This window comes from Bicyclus anynana, chromosome 1 (genome assembly GCF_947172395.1).
Source record: "Bicyclus anynana chromosome 1, ilBicAnyn1.1, whole genome shotgun sequence".
Classification (NCBI taxonomy): domain Eukaryota; kingdom Metazoa; phylum Arthropoda; class Insecta; order Lepidoptera; family Nymphalidae; genus Bicyclus; species Bicyclus anynana.
Window position 1 is genome coordinate 10,075,040 of NC_069083.1, and position 17,658 is coordinate 10,092,697.

Below are 17,658 nucleotides of genomic sequence, written 5' to 3' on the forward strand. Positions count from 1 at the left end.
GCTAAGTAGCGTGACGAGTAACGTTGCCACACTACGTCTCAGTCTTCTCTCCTCGCTACCTACTTCCAAGTTCTCATCCATGCCACTCGTCGAGTGTCGCAGAGCAGGCGCAATAGATTATATTAAACTAGAGGACCCAGTCAAGCTTCGCTTTCAATTAGACAACTGATAAACTTTGCATTTGCTAGAACAGTTAAGCAAGCAGCCAATTGGTCATAGCCTACCAGCGACACAGAAGCTGTAACAGCTTTTATATAAAAGAAGAGATACTAACAGGTTGTACAGACAACTTTAGTATTTTAGCGGAGTACAAACGATTTTTGGATGGTAAATCCAAGAATTGCTTGTACTCAACTAAAATACTAAAGTAGTCCGAACTAGGCCTAAGACACAGAAGCTGGGAATGGGAGGAATGATCATAATCACATGAATTGTAATAAAAAGCCTTTTACCTTGCTTATATTTAATGAAAATCTTTTACAAAATTTTGGTATACCTATTATCATCATTTATTTTATTGAAATAATTTTAATTAAAAAGAATCCTTAAATGCATTACTTACATAAAAATATTTCTGTAACTAATACAAATATGTATAAAACATACTTCATTTTCTAACAATAAAGAGAAATTACAACAAGGTCACATGATTAGTCTAGCTAAATACTTTGGAACTGGCATGGTTGGGCAGGGAATGTTACAAAAGCTACCTGCATTATTATGATTATGTTGAAGTAGAATATACTATACATACTAAAAATATTAATTAATATAATTTATCTACTTCATTGATCTTTCTGACTTTAAGTCAAAGAACACAACTGGAGCTTATAAAGTTGATCACATGCCAAACATTAGTTTTTATTATTTCTCTCAATTTAAAAGAATAGGTGGAATTAATAAATCAAATTAATATACAGTGGATTTCATAAGAATACTTCGAGTATTCAAAGTATTGCAATGTTCCAATACAAGTATCTGGTGACAGTAAGAACATGTGAGAAAGTGCTTATAAATTTCAATAACTACTCGCCTATATATAAGTATAATAATCTAATAATAATAATAAAACATAAAAAATATCGTTTGATCACTTAAACATAATTTTAATAGCTCATCTTAATAATACTTCCACTAACAGAAACTAGTAAATGAAAATAAATTTAACATACAATCTACAGTACCTAGTCAGTACATCTAAATTATTTTTACCTGGCGTCTAAATACCCTTTGCTTAAGTATTGTCTATGAGCATTGAGTAAACATAATAAATATGTCATTTTTTTTAATGATGAAATATAAACATGGCAAAACTCACGTGATTATGATCAGGGTATGGCCAACTAATTTTGAACTTATCCTAAGGTACCTGGATAAGTTCAAAATTAGTTGGCCATACCTCATTATATTTAGTTATTTCAATTCCAAACTAGTTGTTCTCGTAATACTTTGAGAATAATCGCGTTTAGAATTTAGCCAGGCTGGGAAACATTCAGAATTTAGTCACTATTTAGCGCCAAGAAAAAAATAATTTACATTTACTGTAAAAAAATAGCTCGTTTTATTTCATGTAAAATTAAAAGAAAATAGTTTTGACAAAAACATAAATGACACAGTGGTAAAATTAAAATATAATTTACACAATAACTGCAATAATCGTGTAAATTACCTTTGCTATATAAAGCATTGTATAACAACCTTAAAACATAAACTAATAAGTAATAAAATGTTAATATTTAATTATAAATTTTGGAATTTTGTGTTATGGCAGATAATTTTATGAAACCCTCAATGCATCGAACAATAGCGTAACACTACTCGTGAAGGCCACTTAATTAGAAAAAATCAATACAATGGTGCAAGTTGTGCACAAAGACAAGGAACAGATAAATAGTTTATGCAATTCGATGTATTTTATTGCTCCAAAAATATGAATGTGTTGTGATTTGTGGGCGAATTTATTTATTCAAAACTTTTACTGTCATCACTGGCAACATAAAGAACCATGTTCTAATTTATATGATTCAAGTCGACCTCGATGTTGTCCTATATTTTGAGACACTAGTTGACGCCGCGCGGTTTCACCCGCGTCGTTCCCGTCGTAGGAATACGGGGATAGTGTATAGCCTCTTTTGATAAATCAGCTATCTAACACTGAAAGAATTTTATATCGGAGTAGTAGTTCCTGAGATTAGCCCGTTCAAGCCAATTAACAAACAAACAATCTCTCCAGCTTTATAATATTAGTATAGATTATTGTGCATGATTTCAATATTTTAATAATATTAAAGCAGGGATCATACATCTTTGTACATGATTTTATGCATCTTTAAATCATTTACTGACATATTTTAGAAATATCAATAATTTATATAGCAGAAAACTGTTGAGGCATACAAGTTTATGATAGATCATGAATATAAAGTAAAAAAATCGTGCTAATTTTAATGAATTGAATAGTTTTACAAAAGTTTAAATATAATGAAATGAAATATATTGAACAACAACGTAAACATGTTATCAGTTTTCCGCCCACAATTTTAAACATTTTCGAAATTTTAATATTAATATATTAATTTATTTCAATGTCTGTAATTTGTTAATTCTAAAAAAATAATTTATATACAATCGATATTCCATGGTAAAATTACACGCGAAGTATCTGTAAGTATACAAAGTGCTTAATTAGTTATTTGATTTCTCATACAATACTGGAACACCACAACGTGCTCATCTTTTTCACAAAATAATCCGCCAAGCTATCAACATCGAACTTCAGACCAATTACCATAGGACCTGCTTCGCTAGACGTTACCCCTCTGTCAAAAGTATATGATCACAATCTAACGTGTCTATACAAACTGCGTCTCACTATAGAATCGATGTTTCGTTGTGTTAAAAATACACGTGTGTGTATTACAATTTAAATGTATAGTTGTGTGAACACAAAATATATTAATTGGTGTTACATATTTTCGATGTGTGAGTTTACATTGTCCCCCTAAAAAAACCACATACAATTTTGTTGGTGAATTTGAGTGTGATACAAGTCCAAAGGTAATTGGTCTGAGCGTCAAACCTATACACTTCTATGAGAGATTTAAAAGGCGAAACCATCATCACACGAACCGACACATAACTCAACACTTATCTTTTATCACCTCGACAGTAGTTTGTTTGTTTGCATAGCTGAAGCTATAGGAGTACGCTGTCACTATTCGAAGTTGGCATTGAACATGTTGATGTTGAGCTCCTCGAAGGCGCCGCCGCCGCTCTGGTCCAGTATCTGCAGCATGTCGGACAGCTCGTGCGTGGCGTGCCCCTCCGCCGCCGCGCCCGCACCCCCTGCGCCGCCCTGCCACGGCCACATGGCTGCCAAACAATCACATATGCATGACATACATACACATTATATTTTGCTACACGACAGTCTTTCCCTGCACATTTTCCAAGTTGATTGGAGGTATCTATTAATTAACGGGAATATGTTAATAGTTATTTATGCCACTATCATGGGGCCATTGCAGCATGAGTGGTTTTGTGTGCAACGAGGCGAAGCTGAATTGCACAATAGACAGCACTAGTGCTACAATCGCTAATTGCGTGCAATGGCATACAATAGTTTGTCTACAACCATAATATAATAAAGGAAATAAAAGAATTAACAAATCTTGGTAAGTAATATACATATAATACGATTTATGTATCGGCGTGGCATCCTAGATTTATCTTTTATAAGGAAGCCTGAATTTTTGTAGCCAATGACGTGAAACTATTTAAAAATTAAAACATAAATCCTTGTAGCACGGTTTACCCCTGTGGTTAATAAACAATACCAAACGACCTGTAGGAATGAATTGCTTTGTGATAATGGTTTGAGGTTTTATATTGAGAAGATTACGAAATGCGAGTAGAGACTATAGTTACCGTGCGTCGGGTGCGTGGGGTGCGTCGGGTGCGGCGGGTGCGCTGGGTGCGGCGGGTGCGCGGGGTGCGCGGCGTGCGGCGGGTGCGCGTGGTGGTTATGGTGGTAGTGCGCGGGCGGCAGGTAGGCGGGCGCGGGCGGCGAGCGCGCCGGGCTGCCTGCGCCCGCGCCCGGCTCGCCGCTGTACGCGTAGCTCTCGCCTCCACCCGCCGCGCCCGCTGCGCCGCTCTGAAACAGAATAAAGAATGAAATGAAATGAAGCTTAATAAAAAAAAAGATTGTGTGATGACAAAATTACATGCCTTGTCTTGCACGCAAATCAAGCGTGCACATGCCGCTTGTGAATCTCACTACGCACGAAACAATCGACAGTTGTGCCAAGCAAATTTTTTTTTTAAATCTATACTAATATTATAAAGCTGAAGATATTGTTTGTGTGTTTAAACGCGTTAATCTCAGAATCTAATCAGAATCCAATTTGACAAATTCTTTCAGTGTTAGATAGCCTATTTATCGAGGAAGACTATAAGCTATATATTATCCCTGTATTCCTACGGCAAAGGGAAATACGCGGGTGAAAACGCGCGGCGTCAGCTAGTAAAATATAAACATAATAATATAAGAACAAAAATCATAGTTACGGGACGGAGAGTGGTCCACGTAGTGTTGGGCGGCGTGTTGGCGGGGCGGTGCGGCGAGTACTCGGGCGCGTAGTGCGGCGCGAACGCCGCGCCCGCGCCCGCCGCGCCGCCCTCGCCCGGCGACCGCGCGCCCACGCCACCTGCGGACATTACCCTATTAGTCTAACATCTGTATTAGAAACATGACAGTTAATAATGGCTAAAGAGCCGTGATAGCCCAGTGGATACGACCTTGCCTCCGAATCCGGAGGGGTGTGGTTTCGAATCCGGTCCGGGGCAAAATGCACACAACTTTTCAGTTGTCTGCATTTTAAGAAATTAAATATCTTACGTGTCCCAAACGGTGAAGGAAAACATCGTGAGAAATCCAGCAACTTTCCTTCTACTACAGAGAATTTACAGAAAAAAAAGCTCAATATTTCACAACTCGACTCCAAAACCTCATGAATCAATGAGGTGACCAATTCTATGCTAAAGTCATACTCGGTGTGCACTGTTTACTAACAAACAAATTACAAATGAAGGTTGAAGATGTATGTAATTTCCCGTATTTTCTGAATAAAGAAAAGAAAATTACCCTTTCTATGAAAATAAAATAATTTTGTTTATATGTATTTATCTACTGTTATGATAATTCACCTTTTTTTTTATTTTTCTTTTTTTCTTTCTTATCGGTGCCAGGAAGGAAAGGAGGAGTCCTTTCCTTCCTGGCACCGCAGTATACGTGCATTACTTCGGTGGTGGTGGAGATGGTGGTCTATCACGCTTCGATATTTGCTCTCTGGCGATCCTATTCGTCTCTCACGTCTCTCTCGTCCCATAATATGATGTAGCATTTCCGCCCCCTTAGTCTAGGCTTCCTTGTTCTCCAACATATATGGCACTAAGTTTGCTTTTGTCAGGGGTTCAAATATGATAATTTACCTGGCGGCGCGTGATGCTGCTGGTGCAAGGCGGGCGGCGGCGCTTGGTATACGTCGCGCTGCCTCAGGTGGTAGTCGTAGTTCTCGTCCGCCACGGGCTCCCCTGTCGTACTCGCTAGTGACCGGCTGCACACAATGTTATATATGTTACTTAATTTATCATCATCATATCAGCCGATGGACGTCCACTGCAGGACATAGGCCTTTTGTAGGGACTTCCAAACATCACGATACTGAGCCACATGCATCCAGCGAATCCCTGCGACTCGCTTGATGTGTACTTGTTACTTCATTAATATAGATTAATCACGTGTCACGTGTGTTGTTTGTTCTCAATGAACTTCTTAACTACATAACCAATTTAACTAAGTGCACATAGGTCATAGCCAAGTTTGACCGGGTGTGTTAGTACATCTATAAGTGCTGGTAAACTAAGCCTACTGGAATTAAATGATATTTGACTTTTGTATTTTTGACATTTAAGCTCATTTTGTTTTATGTTTGGAAGTCCCTACAAAAGACCTATGTCCTGCAGTGGACATAGGCCTTTTGTAGAGGAATTTGTTCTCAGTGACTGCTCGTTTGCTACCAAATTGACAACAGACTGTCTTGGCATCTAATCAAAACGAATTCAGAGGTAAGCAACACAGTATTGTAATAACTGATATAATTTTCAACAAACCGAGCCATTAAAATTGTCAATAACAATTAATTAAAAAAACCTCTAAACCACTCTATCCGAAAAAAAATATATAACTTGGTCACCTTAGGGATTTTTTTAAAAGTATTAAAATTAGTTTTAGTTTATTATGTGGTGCATTTGCGTTTTAACCATTAATTACGGGACCCCCTGTATATAAATTACGTGTCACAATGTGAAAACTTTAAATCACTTAGAACAAAATAGTAGATATAAGTGTCAACACTTACTTGGCCAGTGTGTTTGTGCATACAATATACTCCACGTCATCATTGTATGGGTTCAGAAAAGCAAAAGCGGATGTCCTTAACCAAACCCATTCTCTGCTTTTAGTGCGAAACCGGTACATGAGTGATATTATTTGCCCCTTCAGCTTTAAAACTGTAACAAAAGAAATAAGTGAGATGGCTATCTAAGGGATAATAAAATAAACAAACAAACTTTAGTGTGTACAGTTGAAAATCTTCGCTATCAGCGTCTAACAATTCTACAGTTGGCTTGCTGTGAGCGCGGCTCACTATGTTATTGGTAAAGTAACATACAACGGTAACGCGGCTTTCAGAAACGTTTATTTCTTAGGATCCTGTGGGCCATTACAAATGGTCTGAAAATGACGAAAAATATTAAATGGTAGTCTCTACAAATAGTCAAACATGAATTTTGAACAGTGGTTACAAACTGAGCCTACTTCAAATGACATACATATTCGTTGAACCACGCAAGTACGAGTATACTGCCAAACATGGTGTTGTATCTTGTTAAGATTATTTTATACTGTTGATGTAGTTCAAGACATAGATAATCTCAGGACACGAACTCCGCCCCGCCGTCGCACACGCTCACCTTGGTCGAAGTTGTCCCTCATGTGCTGCTGGTCCTCCGGGTGGTAGAACTCGTAGCACAGCTTGCCGAGCAGGTCGGCGGGCGCGCAGCCCACCACCTGCGCGGCGCGCTGGTCTGCGAACGTGAAGCGCCCGTCCACAGAGTGCCGCGACACGAACTCCGCGCCGCCGCCGCAAAGGCTGCCCTCAGAGCTGTTCGGCGTCGACGTCACCTGCGCGCGTTTATATTGTCAGCCTATTTCAATGGTCAATTACTGCAATAGATGCACGCTGGGACGAGATACCGGCTGACAACTTTACGTACTCTGAAGCACGGTGGTGTAGCATCACTTAACTTCCCAACTCCAGGTTGCTACTAAGAATTTCTTCAATGGAAGAAACTTCGCCCGCGTGAAATTAGCCAGTCCAGTCAGTTGTTGTTTTTGCGTGAAAGAGTTCGTACTAACAGTACAATTAGTTTTTCAAAAAGGAATTACAGATTTTTTCGTGGTTTCGGGACATCCTATTATTAATCGGGTTAATCTAGGATATAATCTATCTCCGATCAATTCTCAGCTAAATCTGCTAAGTAGTCGTGGCGTTAAAGAGCAATAAAAATCTATACATCTTTCACGTTTATAAAATTAAAGTATTATGTGGGCACTGAAGCTCAGCACTGGGTGAACAACCAATGTTGCAAGAAAATAACCAAGTGTGCAACTGACTAAAAAGTTAGGTTTTATTAGTGTTTACTATAAAAAAATAAGTATACGTACTTGTAATCTTCCAATAGCGACCAGACAACAATGTGACGCATGGAGTTCGTCTTCCACAGGACGATCCATCTGCATACCTGTAAACAGATCTGATATCCCAAAACACATAAAATTGTGTATGTTAATAGGAGAAAAATGATGAATGTATTCCTTTTTACATTTTTCAATTAATTAGACGAACTGTCAAGTTCTATGTTAGTAGAGAAGAGAGGATAGGAATCAGGGAGAAGCACACAGACTAGCCTTTTGTAAAACTACGAGTATCTCGAAATTATCAGCTCTATATCAGCATAACTGCCTATGAAATATAGTGATAACCAAAAATCATCAATAATCACACTAGTGAGTTTTTATGGAAACTTTAAACCTTTAAACCGATGGGCAACTAATGAATTTCTCCATTTTCTCGACAAGTTTGACTTACAGAAATTACTTAAATGTCTTATGCTCAATCATACTTCAGAGTTGTCAGACACATAACTTGTGAATGAAACAAATTATCTCTGTCATGTTCGTAAGCGTGTCCGCGTGGGAGAGACAGACAGTGCGACGTCACGTCTTATGCTCAATCATACTTCAGAACTGTCAGATACAGAACTTGGAATGAAACAAACTATCTGTCATGCTCGTAAGCGTGTCCGCGTGGGAGAAAGACAAACAGTGCGACGTCACGTCTTATGCTCAATCATACTTCAGAGTTGTCAGACACAGAACTTGTGAATGAAACAAACTATCTCTGTCATGCTCATAAGCGTGTCCGCGTGGGAGAAAGACAAAAAGTGCGACGTCACGTCTTATGCTCATCAAACTTCAGAGTTGTCAGATACAGAACTTGTGCTCGTAAGCGTGTCCGGGCGAGAAAGACAAACAGCGCGACGTGCTTGCGTAACTTGCGCTCAATCAATACATACTTCAGACACAGAGCCTGTAAATAAAACAAAAGCAATCTCTGTCATGCTCGTCTCAGATGCTTATGCGACGTCGCCTTATGCTCAATCGTTCACACTTCGGACACATCTCTGTCATACTCGGAAGTCACGTCTTACGGTCAATCATATTTCATACACGCTATATACACATAACATGTGAACGTATTGAGTGTGCTCTGAATAATTTATAGCGCTACAAGTGCTTTTCTATTGTGCGATCGGTGTAGGGCAATACGAACCTGTCGGCGGCCAGTTCTTAATGTACCCTGTGCAGTGCACAACGGCGTAGTTATGTCCGTCGTGCGAAGGGCCGAGCGAGTTGCGCGCGCGCAGGCGGCCCAGGTGCGCGCTCTCCGCCGTGCCGCCCACCCGCATGCGGCAGATGAACCCGCGCCGCGACCCCATCACTTGCCGCATGGACGCTGTGCACAGAAACCTGATATATGATGATACCCCACATGATGCTGTGCAGAGCCTGCATGGAGGAAAAGGAGATACCGCTACAGGTTATGCGGCGTAGCGGAACAACGAGCAGCCTACAGTGTTTCCTCAGCGACTCTACATGAGGGTATACGCGACTGGGGCGGTCTGCTAAGCTTCTGGAGTGAGCTCGGCTGGATGGAATGAATCCAGCGGGAACCTACATCGAGAGCCACGCCCAACAGTTAACCACATGGTCAAGTGCGGAAACGGCCCAGACGAAAGTAGAAATACCCCACATGATAAACTCTAAAATGATAAACTCTCCTCATCAGAGAAACAACATCTACTTAAACTATTAACTATCAAATAACTGAACTGGAATTTATTCACAAGTTTTGTTATATGACAAACTATTCAACAATAATCACAAGGTGGTGAAACCAGACCTATGGCCTAGTTCGGACGGACAACTTTAGCATTTTAGTACTGTACGAACAATTTTTGGATTTACCACCCAAAAATTGTTCATACTCAACTAAAATACTAAAGTAGTCTGTACGGCCTATTAGTCTAAATGTTGTCATGGCAACATCTAGACTATATTCTATTCTATTCAATGCTTCATGAAGCATTAAAACAGATAATTAATGAGTAATATTTTTAATGTTTGTTACATCATAACTTCGTCATTTAGTAACCAATTTTGGAAATCCTTTTTTGTTTGAAAGAGTGGTCCAGAATGGTTCCATTTCGTTTTCATGAAAATCGGTTTAGAAATTTTGTGTTATCATCAAAATAACTAAAATACGTCATTATACATATTATTACTTATTGGGTTCAATTCTGCGAGCTTTTTTTAAGCTTTAAGGAGATAATGAAAATGTTTTTGATTACAGACACAATTTAGATATTTGCGAATCTGTATAACTGAATCTGTATAAGTAAAGTATTTGCTGTACTTCATAGGATCCAACTACATAAGAGATTTTATTGCAAAGGCTTGTGCGTGATACAGACATAAATTTACAGTTAAAGCAATATAACTCACACTGGTGACCTTCTTTTTTGACAGTCCCCGTTTTCAAATCCAATATACGGCCCGTGTTCTGCGGCTCTTGCGTACTGAGTTGCTCCCGTACTTTTTCCACATCGTCAGGATGAACTTGGTCATACAAACACGACGAGTACCACTCTCCCTTAAAATATAAAATATAGTTCAATAAATAAATAATTGATATGAAATGGTGATGGTATTTAAAAAACACATTTCTAGTTTCCCAGCTTAAAACACAAAATGTGGAATCATGTGGAAATAGCACACACTAATATTATAAAGTCGAAAGTTTGTTTGTATGTGTGTGTGTGTGAATGGAGGTAGAATACAAAAAATTCATGATTCTAGCTCCGGATTAGTAAAAACAGAATTCTATGAGAATGGAGTCGCCGGCGTCTGCTAATAATAATTTAATAGAAAATCGACGCAATATGTTATTATTTATTTTGTGTCCTTATAAATTATATAAATCACTAACTGCAGTATTATGGACATAAATAATAGTTTAACTCAACGCAAATCTTTCGGGATAAGGTATGCCTGGCCTATTAAAGTATTGAATATTTAAATTGAATATTTATTAGTACTGCCTATATAAACAGTACTGAAAAGATTTTTAACAAATAAACTAAATTTGATATTGACTTTCAACTTCTTACTGAAGATATTACACATACCTGAGTGTAGTTCAATACTGGTGCTATACTATCACTGACGTAAATGATACGTCCAGTGTCACAACTAACAACAAACAGAAATCCATCTGCCGCCTCGAGAATGAGGTGTTTCAGTTCCTGATCAGTTAAAAACGATGGCTTGTATGTACCATCAGTTGAAGTGTTCCCTGTACCTGAAAAAATAAACAGGTGTATAGCCTACTCTCAATCTTTTAGATTGAAAGTTCCCTAGGGCAAGGTAATTTTTTTTTATTTCATGGTACAATAAACATAACTTTTATAAACATATAATTTAATTGTGTTGTACGTTTAGTCTGTGTAATAGTAAGTAAACTCTACCAAACGTCCTGAAATGTTGCAAACATGTTGTCAAAAAAAAAGAAGGTTCAGTAGGACAGTAATATGCGCGATACGCGATATTTCGTAAAGGCAAGAGACATATTATCGACGACCAACAGCGGCAGATCAAAAATATCACTCTCACTTTAGTCCCATCGCAACGAAAGAGTGAGCTATATTTTCGATTCGGCATCAATTGGTCGAAAATGTCTTTTTCTCCGAAACTAAGGTATAATTTTTTCAATATTTCCTTTTTAAAATTCTCATTAACCTCCTTCGTAAATGGCACAAGCGCAAAAACTAAAAACAAAAGAATGTAAATATCTTTTTCTCACGGAGTGACACTTTTGCTGACTGTTTTTAAACAGCAAACGCACCTTTTATAAGCTAGAGAGATGAAAAGTTCTATGTGTCACACGAGAGCAAAGTATTTTGCATCTTGCACATTTGAATCCCTCACAAGGCTCAGGATTCAAAGTCGACACTCGCTGCCAAAACGAACTTTACGAACGTGATAACAATTTCTCCTCATTAGAGATGTCTTTGACGCATCGTAGACCTAAAGAAAACTGTTCTAAAAACGTTTACACGCGAGCGAGGGTGCGTATTGTATGTTTTCTTTGTTATACTTATTAATTTTTGTTGTTATACTTATAATTCGTATATTAATGTTTGTGTTACCTCTTAATGCTTTCATATGCGCCACTGCCATCCGCAGTATGGTAAGTTTGTCGGGCTTCCGAGCGAGCGCGGAACATGTTGGAACCATGTCAGATAGTTCCGTGATATATGCCGTCATCTTGTTCCTTCGGCGACGTTCAATTTCACAATGGTTCTCACGGCTGAGAAAAAAAATATTTTTAATATAAATAATGGCTTATCGTATTTTATACTTAAAATAAGTACATTGTGTCCACTTGAAGAAAATTAGAGTGATAGATCACTTTTTGTGCGAATTGCCGGTTGACATTGTGTTGCCGGCTTTAAATATAATGTATTATTTAAGGCCGGATTTACATGGACGGCGGTAATCATTCAATAAATGTTCGTTTGTTTTTAATATAGTGATAAAAACATTTCGCTTGTAGTACACACGAACTCTCTGAACTGACATACTGCACCACTACGCGTTGTACAATTACGCCAGTTGTAGGCAAATCAAAAAAAAAGTTGGCAATCACAAGCCTAATTCGAGTAATTTGACTAAATACTACGGATTAGTTTCCTACAATTTTTTATTATACCGTGGCTAGTTACAACCCTACCGGCAAAGACGTACCGCCAAGCGATTTAGGGTTCCGGTTTGATGTCGTGTAATGAAACCGAAAGGGGTGTGGAATTTTATCCTACTCTTTCGAGTAACAAGTTAGCCCGCTTCTATCTTAAATTGCATCACTTAAGTACCATCAGTTGAGAAATTCAAGGGCTAACTTGTAAAGGAAAAAACAAATTGTGGCCAATGTGTAGATATATATTTTGCTTAGTTGTTTATCAACTGGAGTGCGACATCTATTAAAATTTAATTAAGATTAAGTATGTTATACAGGTACAAAGAAAAATTTAATATAAGACTGCTACCGTAAAAAGTTACGCGAAAAGCAAAGCGTAAACTACGGGATTGTAAGTACCTACTACCTGCAGTCATAAAATTAACATATCTTGAGAAGAATCCTAATTTCGCCTAATATAGGTAATATTAAGGTGCGCGTAAACTCTGATAGGGCACGTTTTCGATCACAAAAGTATTTACGACAATCGATGTCAGTGTCATGAGAATCGCTAACTTTTAAGTAATTGTTAATTACTTGTACAACATTCAGGAACGAGTAACTATTGTTTTTCTACAATCACATGGGAGAAATTCTTGTATGAAACAATGCGAATGTACCTCGCGAATCTTTCTTTGTCTTGAATATTGTCCTCCTCCATCCTTGTGTATTTCCCACCACTTGCGTCGTCTTCATCGGATCTGCCAAAATATCAGGTAATTTTTGCATTATCAGCATAGAATTACTGCTCTATGCATTTAATGAACTTAAGAATATAAGTGAATATGATATGAAGTATCTATGATTTTTATCAGCCTATATCAACAACCTTACAAGCCAGGCCTCCCACTATACAGGGTGCTCGGGATTATTTTGTATAACTCTAAGGTTATATTCTATAACAAAAATAAATTCATAATGTTAAAGGAACATGTGTTCTAAAATGAATATTTTCGGAGTAAATATTTTTTTTTGTAAATGGATCTTAAAATGCGTCCCATAAACGCATCCCTAATAATAATGATGTACTTACAATTTAAAATGCAACATTGTCACATTGTTGTATTATTTGAACTACTTTGTATGAAAACAAAAAAAAATTGTAGTTAATAAAATATTAGTTGAGTGGTCTCGTTAATACCTTTAAGTTATGGGAAATACTCCCGAGCACCCTGTATAATGCAATCTTTCAAGTATACATATAAATTAATCAGTTGCTAAAAAAATTGCTTTGCTAGAAGAACTAAGAACCCTGGGCATGGTACTGAATTATTGCAGATGATGTGTAATGGTAAGGCTGCATTAATGCAGATGACTTTGACAATAATACAGATTATTTAAGAATTTAAAGTATTGTGAGTGTAATTCAAATTAAATTTAAAATAAAACACAGCTAAAACTTGTACTCATAGTTGTATCACTTGAGTTTTAGGTGTGTTTAATAATAAATTTAATACAGATTATGTCTAATTATTAATATTTATTGAAATAATTTATCTTCATACATATCATAATCAGTTTATTTTAATATACTACAAAAATTCTTATAGGGCTCAGACCCACCACTCTGTTCTAATACGGGTCTGTGAGCATTGGGTTTACTTACGTTTGGAAGTGTAAAAATAATTTTCAGATGTTAAAGATAATAAATGGGTCTGACAGCTTAACATGCTCAATAAGCGCATCTGCACATGCACAAATGATGTAGTATCAGAACTTTTTACTTTTATCTAGGAAGAAATGCTCAATAGTGTCTGATTGTACTGTACAACAATGTAAATATTTAAAAAAAATCTTCAAATACACAAAACATTTACATAAACAATGTTTAAGTAAAAAGGAAGAGTTTCATTCTCTATAAAGAGGAGGGTTTAATAGTAATCAAACAGTTCAGGTATTTTAAATGAATGTATCCCAAAATTGAAACAGGCTAGTTGACACTTTTTTAAAAGGGTCTTAAGTTGTTCATCATTGCTCTATAAGCTTGAAAAAATATTTATCATATTTTTGTGAGACATGAATAGGTACATAAAAATTTCAAGGTCATGATGGTATATATTTTATCTGTTTCATGGCATAAACCTGTAAATACTAAACTTTAACCAAACGGTTTAGTGTTTGAATAAATTATTAGCTACTATACCAGTCAAGCTTTGCTTTGACTTTTGTGGACTTCTTTCCTACTCCCACCCTACCTCTACACTGTGAAAATGGATGACAGTGTTTTTGTTGTTTGGAAAAATTTTAAAATTACATAATTTTAAAATAAAGTTTTCTAGAAAATCCTTAAATTTTATTAATTAATCCTACTTCCTACTAATATTATAAAGGCGAAAGTTTGTGTGTAAGTATGTTTGTTCCTCTTCTATGCTACTACTAGGCTACTGAAGTGATTTGGCTGAAATTTGAAATGGAAATAGATTTTACTTTGGATTAACACATAGGCTACTTTTCATCCCAGAAAAATCTAAGGTTCCCGCGGGATTTGTGAAAAACTGAATTCCACACGGACGAAGTCGCGGGCGTCCGCTAGTATTGATATATTTCGGACTCTTATTCCACATACTATACAGAATTAATATTGTTTATATTAAATTGTATATGAGTCAACTACTCTGTTGATGTGATTCTGGTTTATCCAGTACAAAGTTGCAAGATGCATTTATATACATCAAATACAGAATGCAATAAAATAACGAAACATTACAAATTTTCATTTCAATGAGACCTTGTGTCTGGTAGAAGATAAGTCTAATACTGATGAAACTTCTGCAAAGAATAGCTGCGTTCTGAATATTAATTTCAGCTGTTTTGCTAAGGTTTGCATGTCTTATGCAGTTTTTGACAATGGATATCAAGATGACTGTCTATGGTGTGAAAACAGCAATGTGTTTAACAAAAAACGTGGACACATATAAAATAGTATTGTCAAACAGTTCTTTAAAAATGAATAGCATATTTCATTATGGATTCACATCCTTACCAGTATCACACAGCAACTCTACATAAAAATATGGGGATTTAGAACAACTATACAATAATTTCTTACCCAATACTACCTGCTCGACGCTTTTGTATGTCCTTGGTTGGGTCAGCCCCTGAAACAATTTTATGAACTTGAAAAATATCAAATACAAAAGGGGAAGTACATACTTGGTATTGTTCATACAAATCAAGCAATACTATTTCAGATTTAACAAACATTACAAGAGTAAAGAGTGTGCTTTGAATACATTTGAATGGTTTACAGATGTCCATACAGTGGATCTGCTGGTTTTCAATGAAGAACAAAGAAATTTTGAACATTAATTGAAAACTGTGCATAGATATGTTCACTATTTCTTTCAAAGAAAATAGTAATAGTGATAATAATATCAATATAGCTTTCACTCGATTGTTGGATTAAGGGTCAGATACAAAAGGCAACAAGATGTCTCACAATGTGAGGAGTTTATTCACACTGGACCTCTAGCCCACGGTTGCTTGGGTTCTCAAGCTTCTCACCCGGAGGATTAGATTGTTTTAGTTACTAATAGTGTATAACAAGTGGAGGGCAATATCTTTGCTATAATATTTTTTATATTTGAAGATGGTGCACTTCCTCTTATCAAAATGAGCTTGCTTATATTAAAATATAAAAACTACGTTTTACTGTGTTTATGCAAATATACCAATTGCTGAAGCCTTCCAATAGATTGTATCCAATGTGTAAAACTCAACAATATAAAGCAAAATAATGAAAAAAATACTCTTGCTAAAAAGCTTACCTCTGTGGCAGAGATAACTGAAACATTCTTCCACTCTAACAATTTATGTAATGTTTTATTCTACTCATTACTTTCATGTACAAATCTCAAGGAACTAGAGTAGGTAGAGTTATGAATGCTAAAATTACACTTAAAATTATCACCTCACAGTACACAAAATGCAGAAATTAATGAACTATTTGGAACTTGAACATTTTCATAACATTTAATTATAAATTTATTACATTTTAGTGCTTCAAAACCAACACACTATTATAGAACATAGATGACTTTATTTGTAAAGGAAGGATTTATTTTATTTTTCTATGGATTATAAAAATATAAAATTTCTGACCAACAGAAATATGTAATAGCAAAAGTAGGAAAGTTATGAATTAACTATCACAAATAAAGATGCATTTTTTGTTATTATGTAGCCTGGTGAGGTTTCATATGATTGAAATTGGTAATGTAATTCTACCTTTACAGTTACCACGATGTTAAACAAATAGCTGTTGATTTATTCAATAAAGATTATTGTGGGCCAATTTCGCTAACAACGCGTCACGCGGAGCAACGCAAGAGCAACGTCAGTAGAAAATAGGTCGTTTAATTTCATTTTAAAGTTCACATTATATCGCTTACTATCGAAACTGTATAAAAGTAACAATGCAATTGAGATATAATTATATTTAACTTAAAGCACTTTTAACAGAAAATACACTATAACCAAGTAAAAATAAATAGTCTGAAACCAGCAAAATATCACCAACCGGGTATAGTGGGAGCCACGGCAGACATCGGTCAATAAACTCATTAGTCCACGATTTGTTACCCTACCCAATAAATAAAAATTAACACTAATTACCACATAAAACTACTATTGTTGTTCACAATAAATGTTTATTGTAATTTCTCAACACAACACAAACGCCATTTTTCATATGGATGACATGACATGACATGACATCACAGCATTGAGTACGACCACAGATTAATAGAATGCCACAGATTGTTAACAATATCCAAGAGAAATAAATCGTAGACAAGTAGATTAAATATATTTTTTTATAATTTTATATCGATATAATCAATAATTTTCGATAAAACAACCCAAGCTTAGTTATCGACCAAACATAGCTACCGGAAACCTCAATAATTATTACTTGTCACGTATCCGCTATTATCCAAGAGTATCTATGGTCTGAAAGATTTTTCTAAGGATTTTTCCAAAGGATTTGGATATTTCCTTAGATACATAGATAATAGGTGTCGAAGGATATTTTTTTCAAAGGGCTTATTTTTTTATCAGGCTACGACTACTTCTTTTAAATTTCCCCCTTATAAAACGCCACAGACAAAGGTTTTTTATTTTTAATTTTTAATTTCATAGATACTCTTTAAACATTTAGAGTCGTAAGTCTTTGACTATTTAG

At 36.2% G+C, this 17,658-nt stretch overlaps 1 protein-coding gene across 4 annotated transcripts; it reads right to left on the reverse strand.

Moving 5' to 3' along the window:
* Positions 1–446: 446 nt before the first annotated feature.
* Positions 447–17,191, reverse strand: LOC112046886 (aryl hydrocarbon receptor nuclear translocator homolog). 4 transcript variants are annotated; one of them, XM_052891153.1, is made up of 15 exons: positions 16,996–17,158; positions 16,244–16,361; positions 15,526–15,574; positions 13,097–13,177; positions 11,890–12,050; positions 10,870–11,042; positions 10,187–10,334; positions 8,955–9,137; positions 7,787–7,875; positions 7,033–7,243; positions 6,420–6,570; positions 5,491–5,615; positions 4,567–4,706; positions 3,928–4,153; positions 447–3,372 (listed from the first exon to the last, which is right to left on the reverse strand). In XM_052891153.1, exons 4-15 carry the CDS (start codon positions 13,135–13,137, stop codon positions 3,215–3,217), a joined length of 1,806 nt encoding a protein of 601 aa, XP_052747113.1. In that variant the 5' UTR covers positions 13,138–13,177; positions 15,526–15,574; positions 16,244–16,361; positions 16,996–17,158; the 3' UTR covers positions 447–3,214. The 4 variants fall into 4 exon arrangements, with proteins under 4 accessions (XP_052747113.1, XP_052747105.1, XP_023939485.1 ...); XM_052891145.1 differs by lacking the exon at positions 16,244–16,361 and having other exon boundaries at positions 17,091–17,191; XM_024083717.2 differs by lacking the exon at positions 16,244–16,361 and having other exon boundaries at positions 16,996–17,191.
* Positions 17,192–17,658: the final 467 nt, after the last annotated feature.

Bases quoted from the DNA above. Each gene is read 5' to 3' on its own strand.
- LOC112046886 (XM_024083717.2), bottom strand. From the start codon at position 17,023: ATGTCTGCCGTGGCTCCCACTATACCCG. The intron at 13,178-15,525 runs GTAAGAAATTAT...ATATTTTGGCAG, and splicing joins CGTCGAGCAGGTAGTATTGG to ATCCGATGAAGACGACGCAA. The intron at 12,051-13,096 runs GTACATTCGCAT...TTTTTTTCTCAG, and splicing joins GACAAAGAAAGATTCGCGAG to CCGTGAGAACCATTGTGAAA.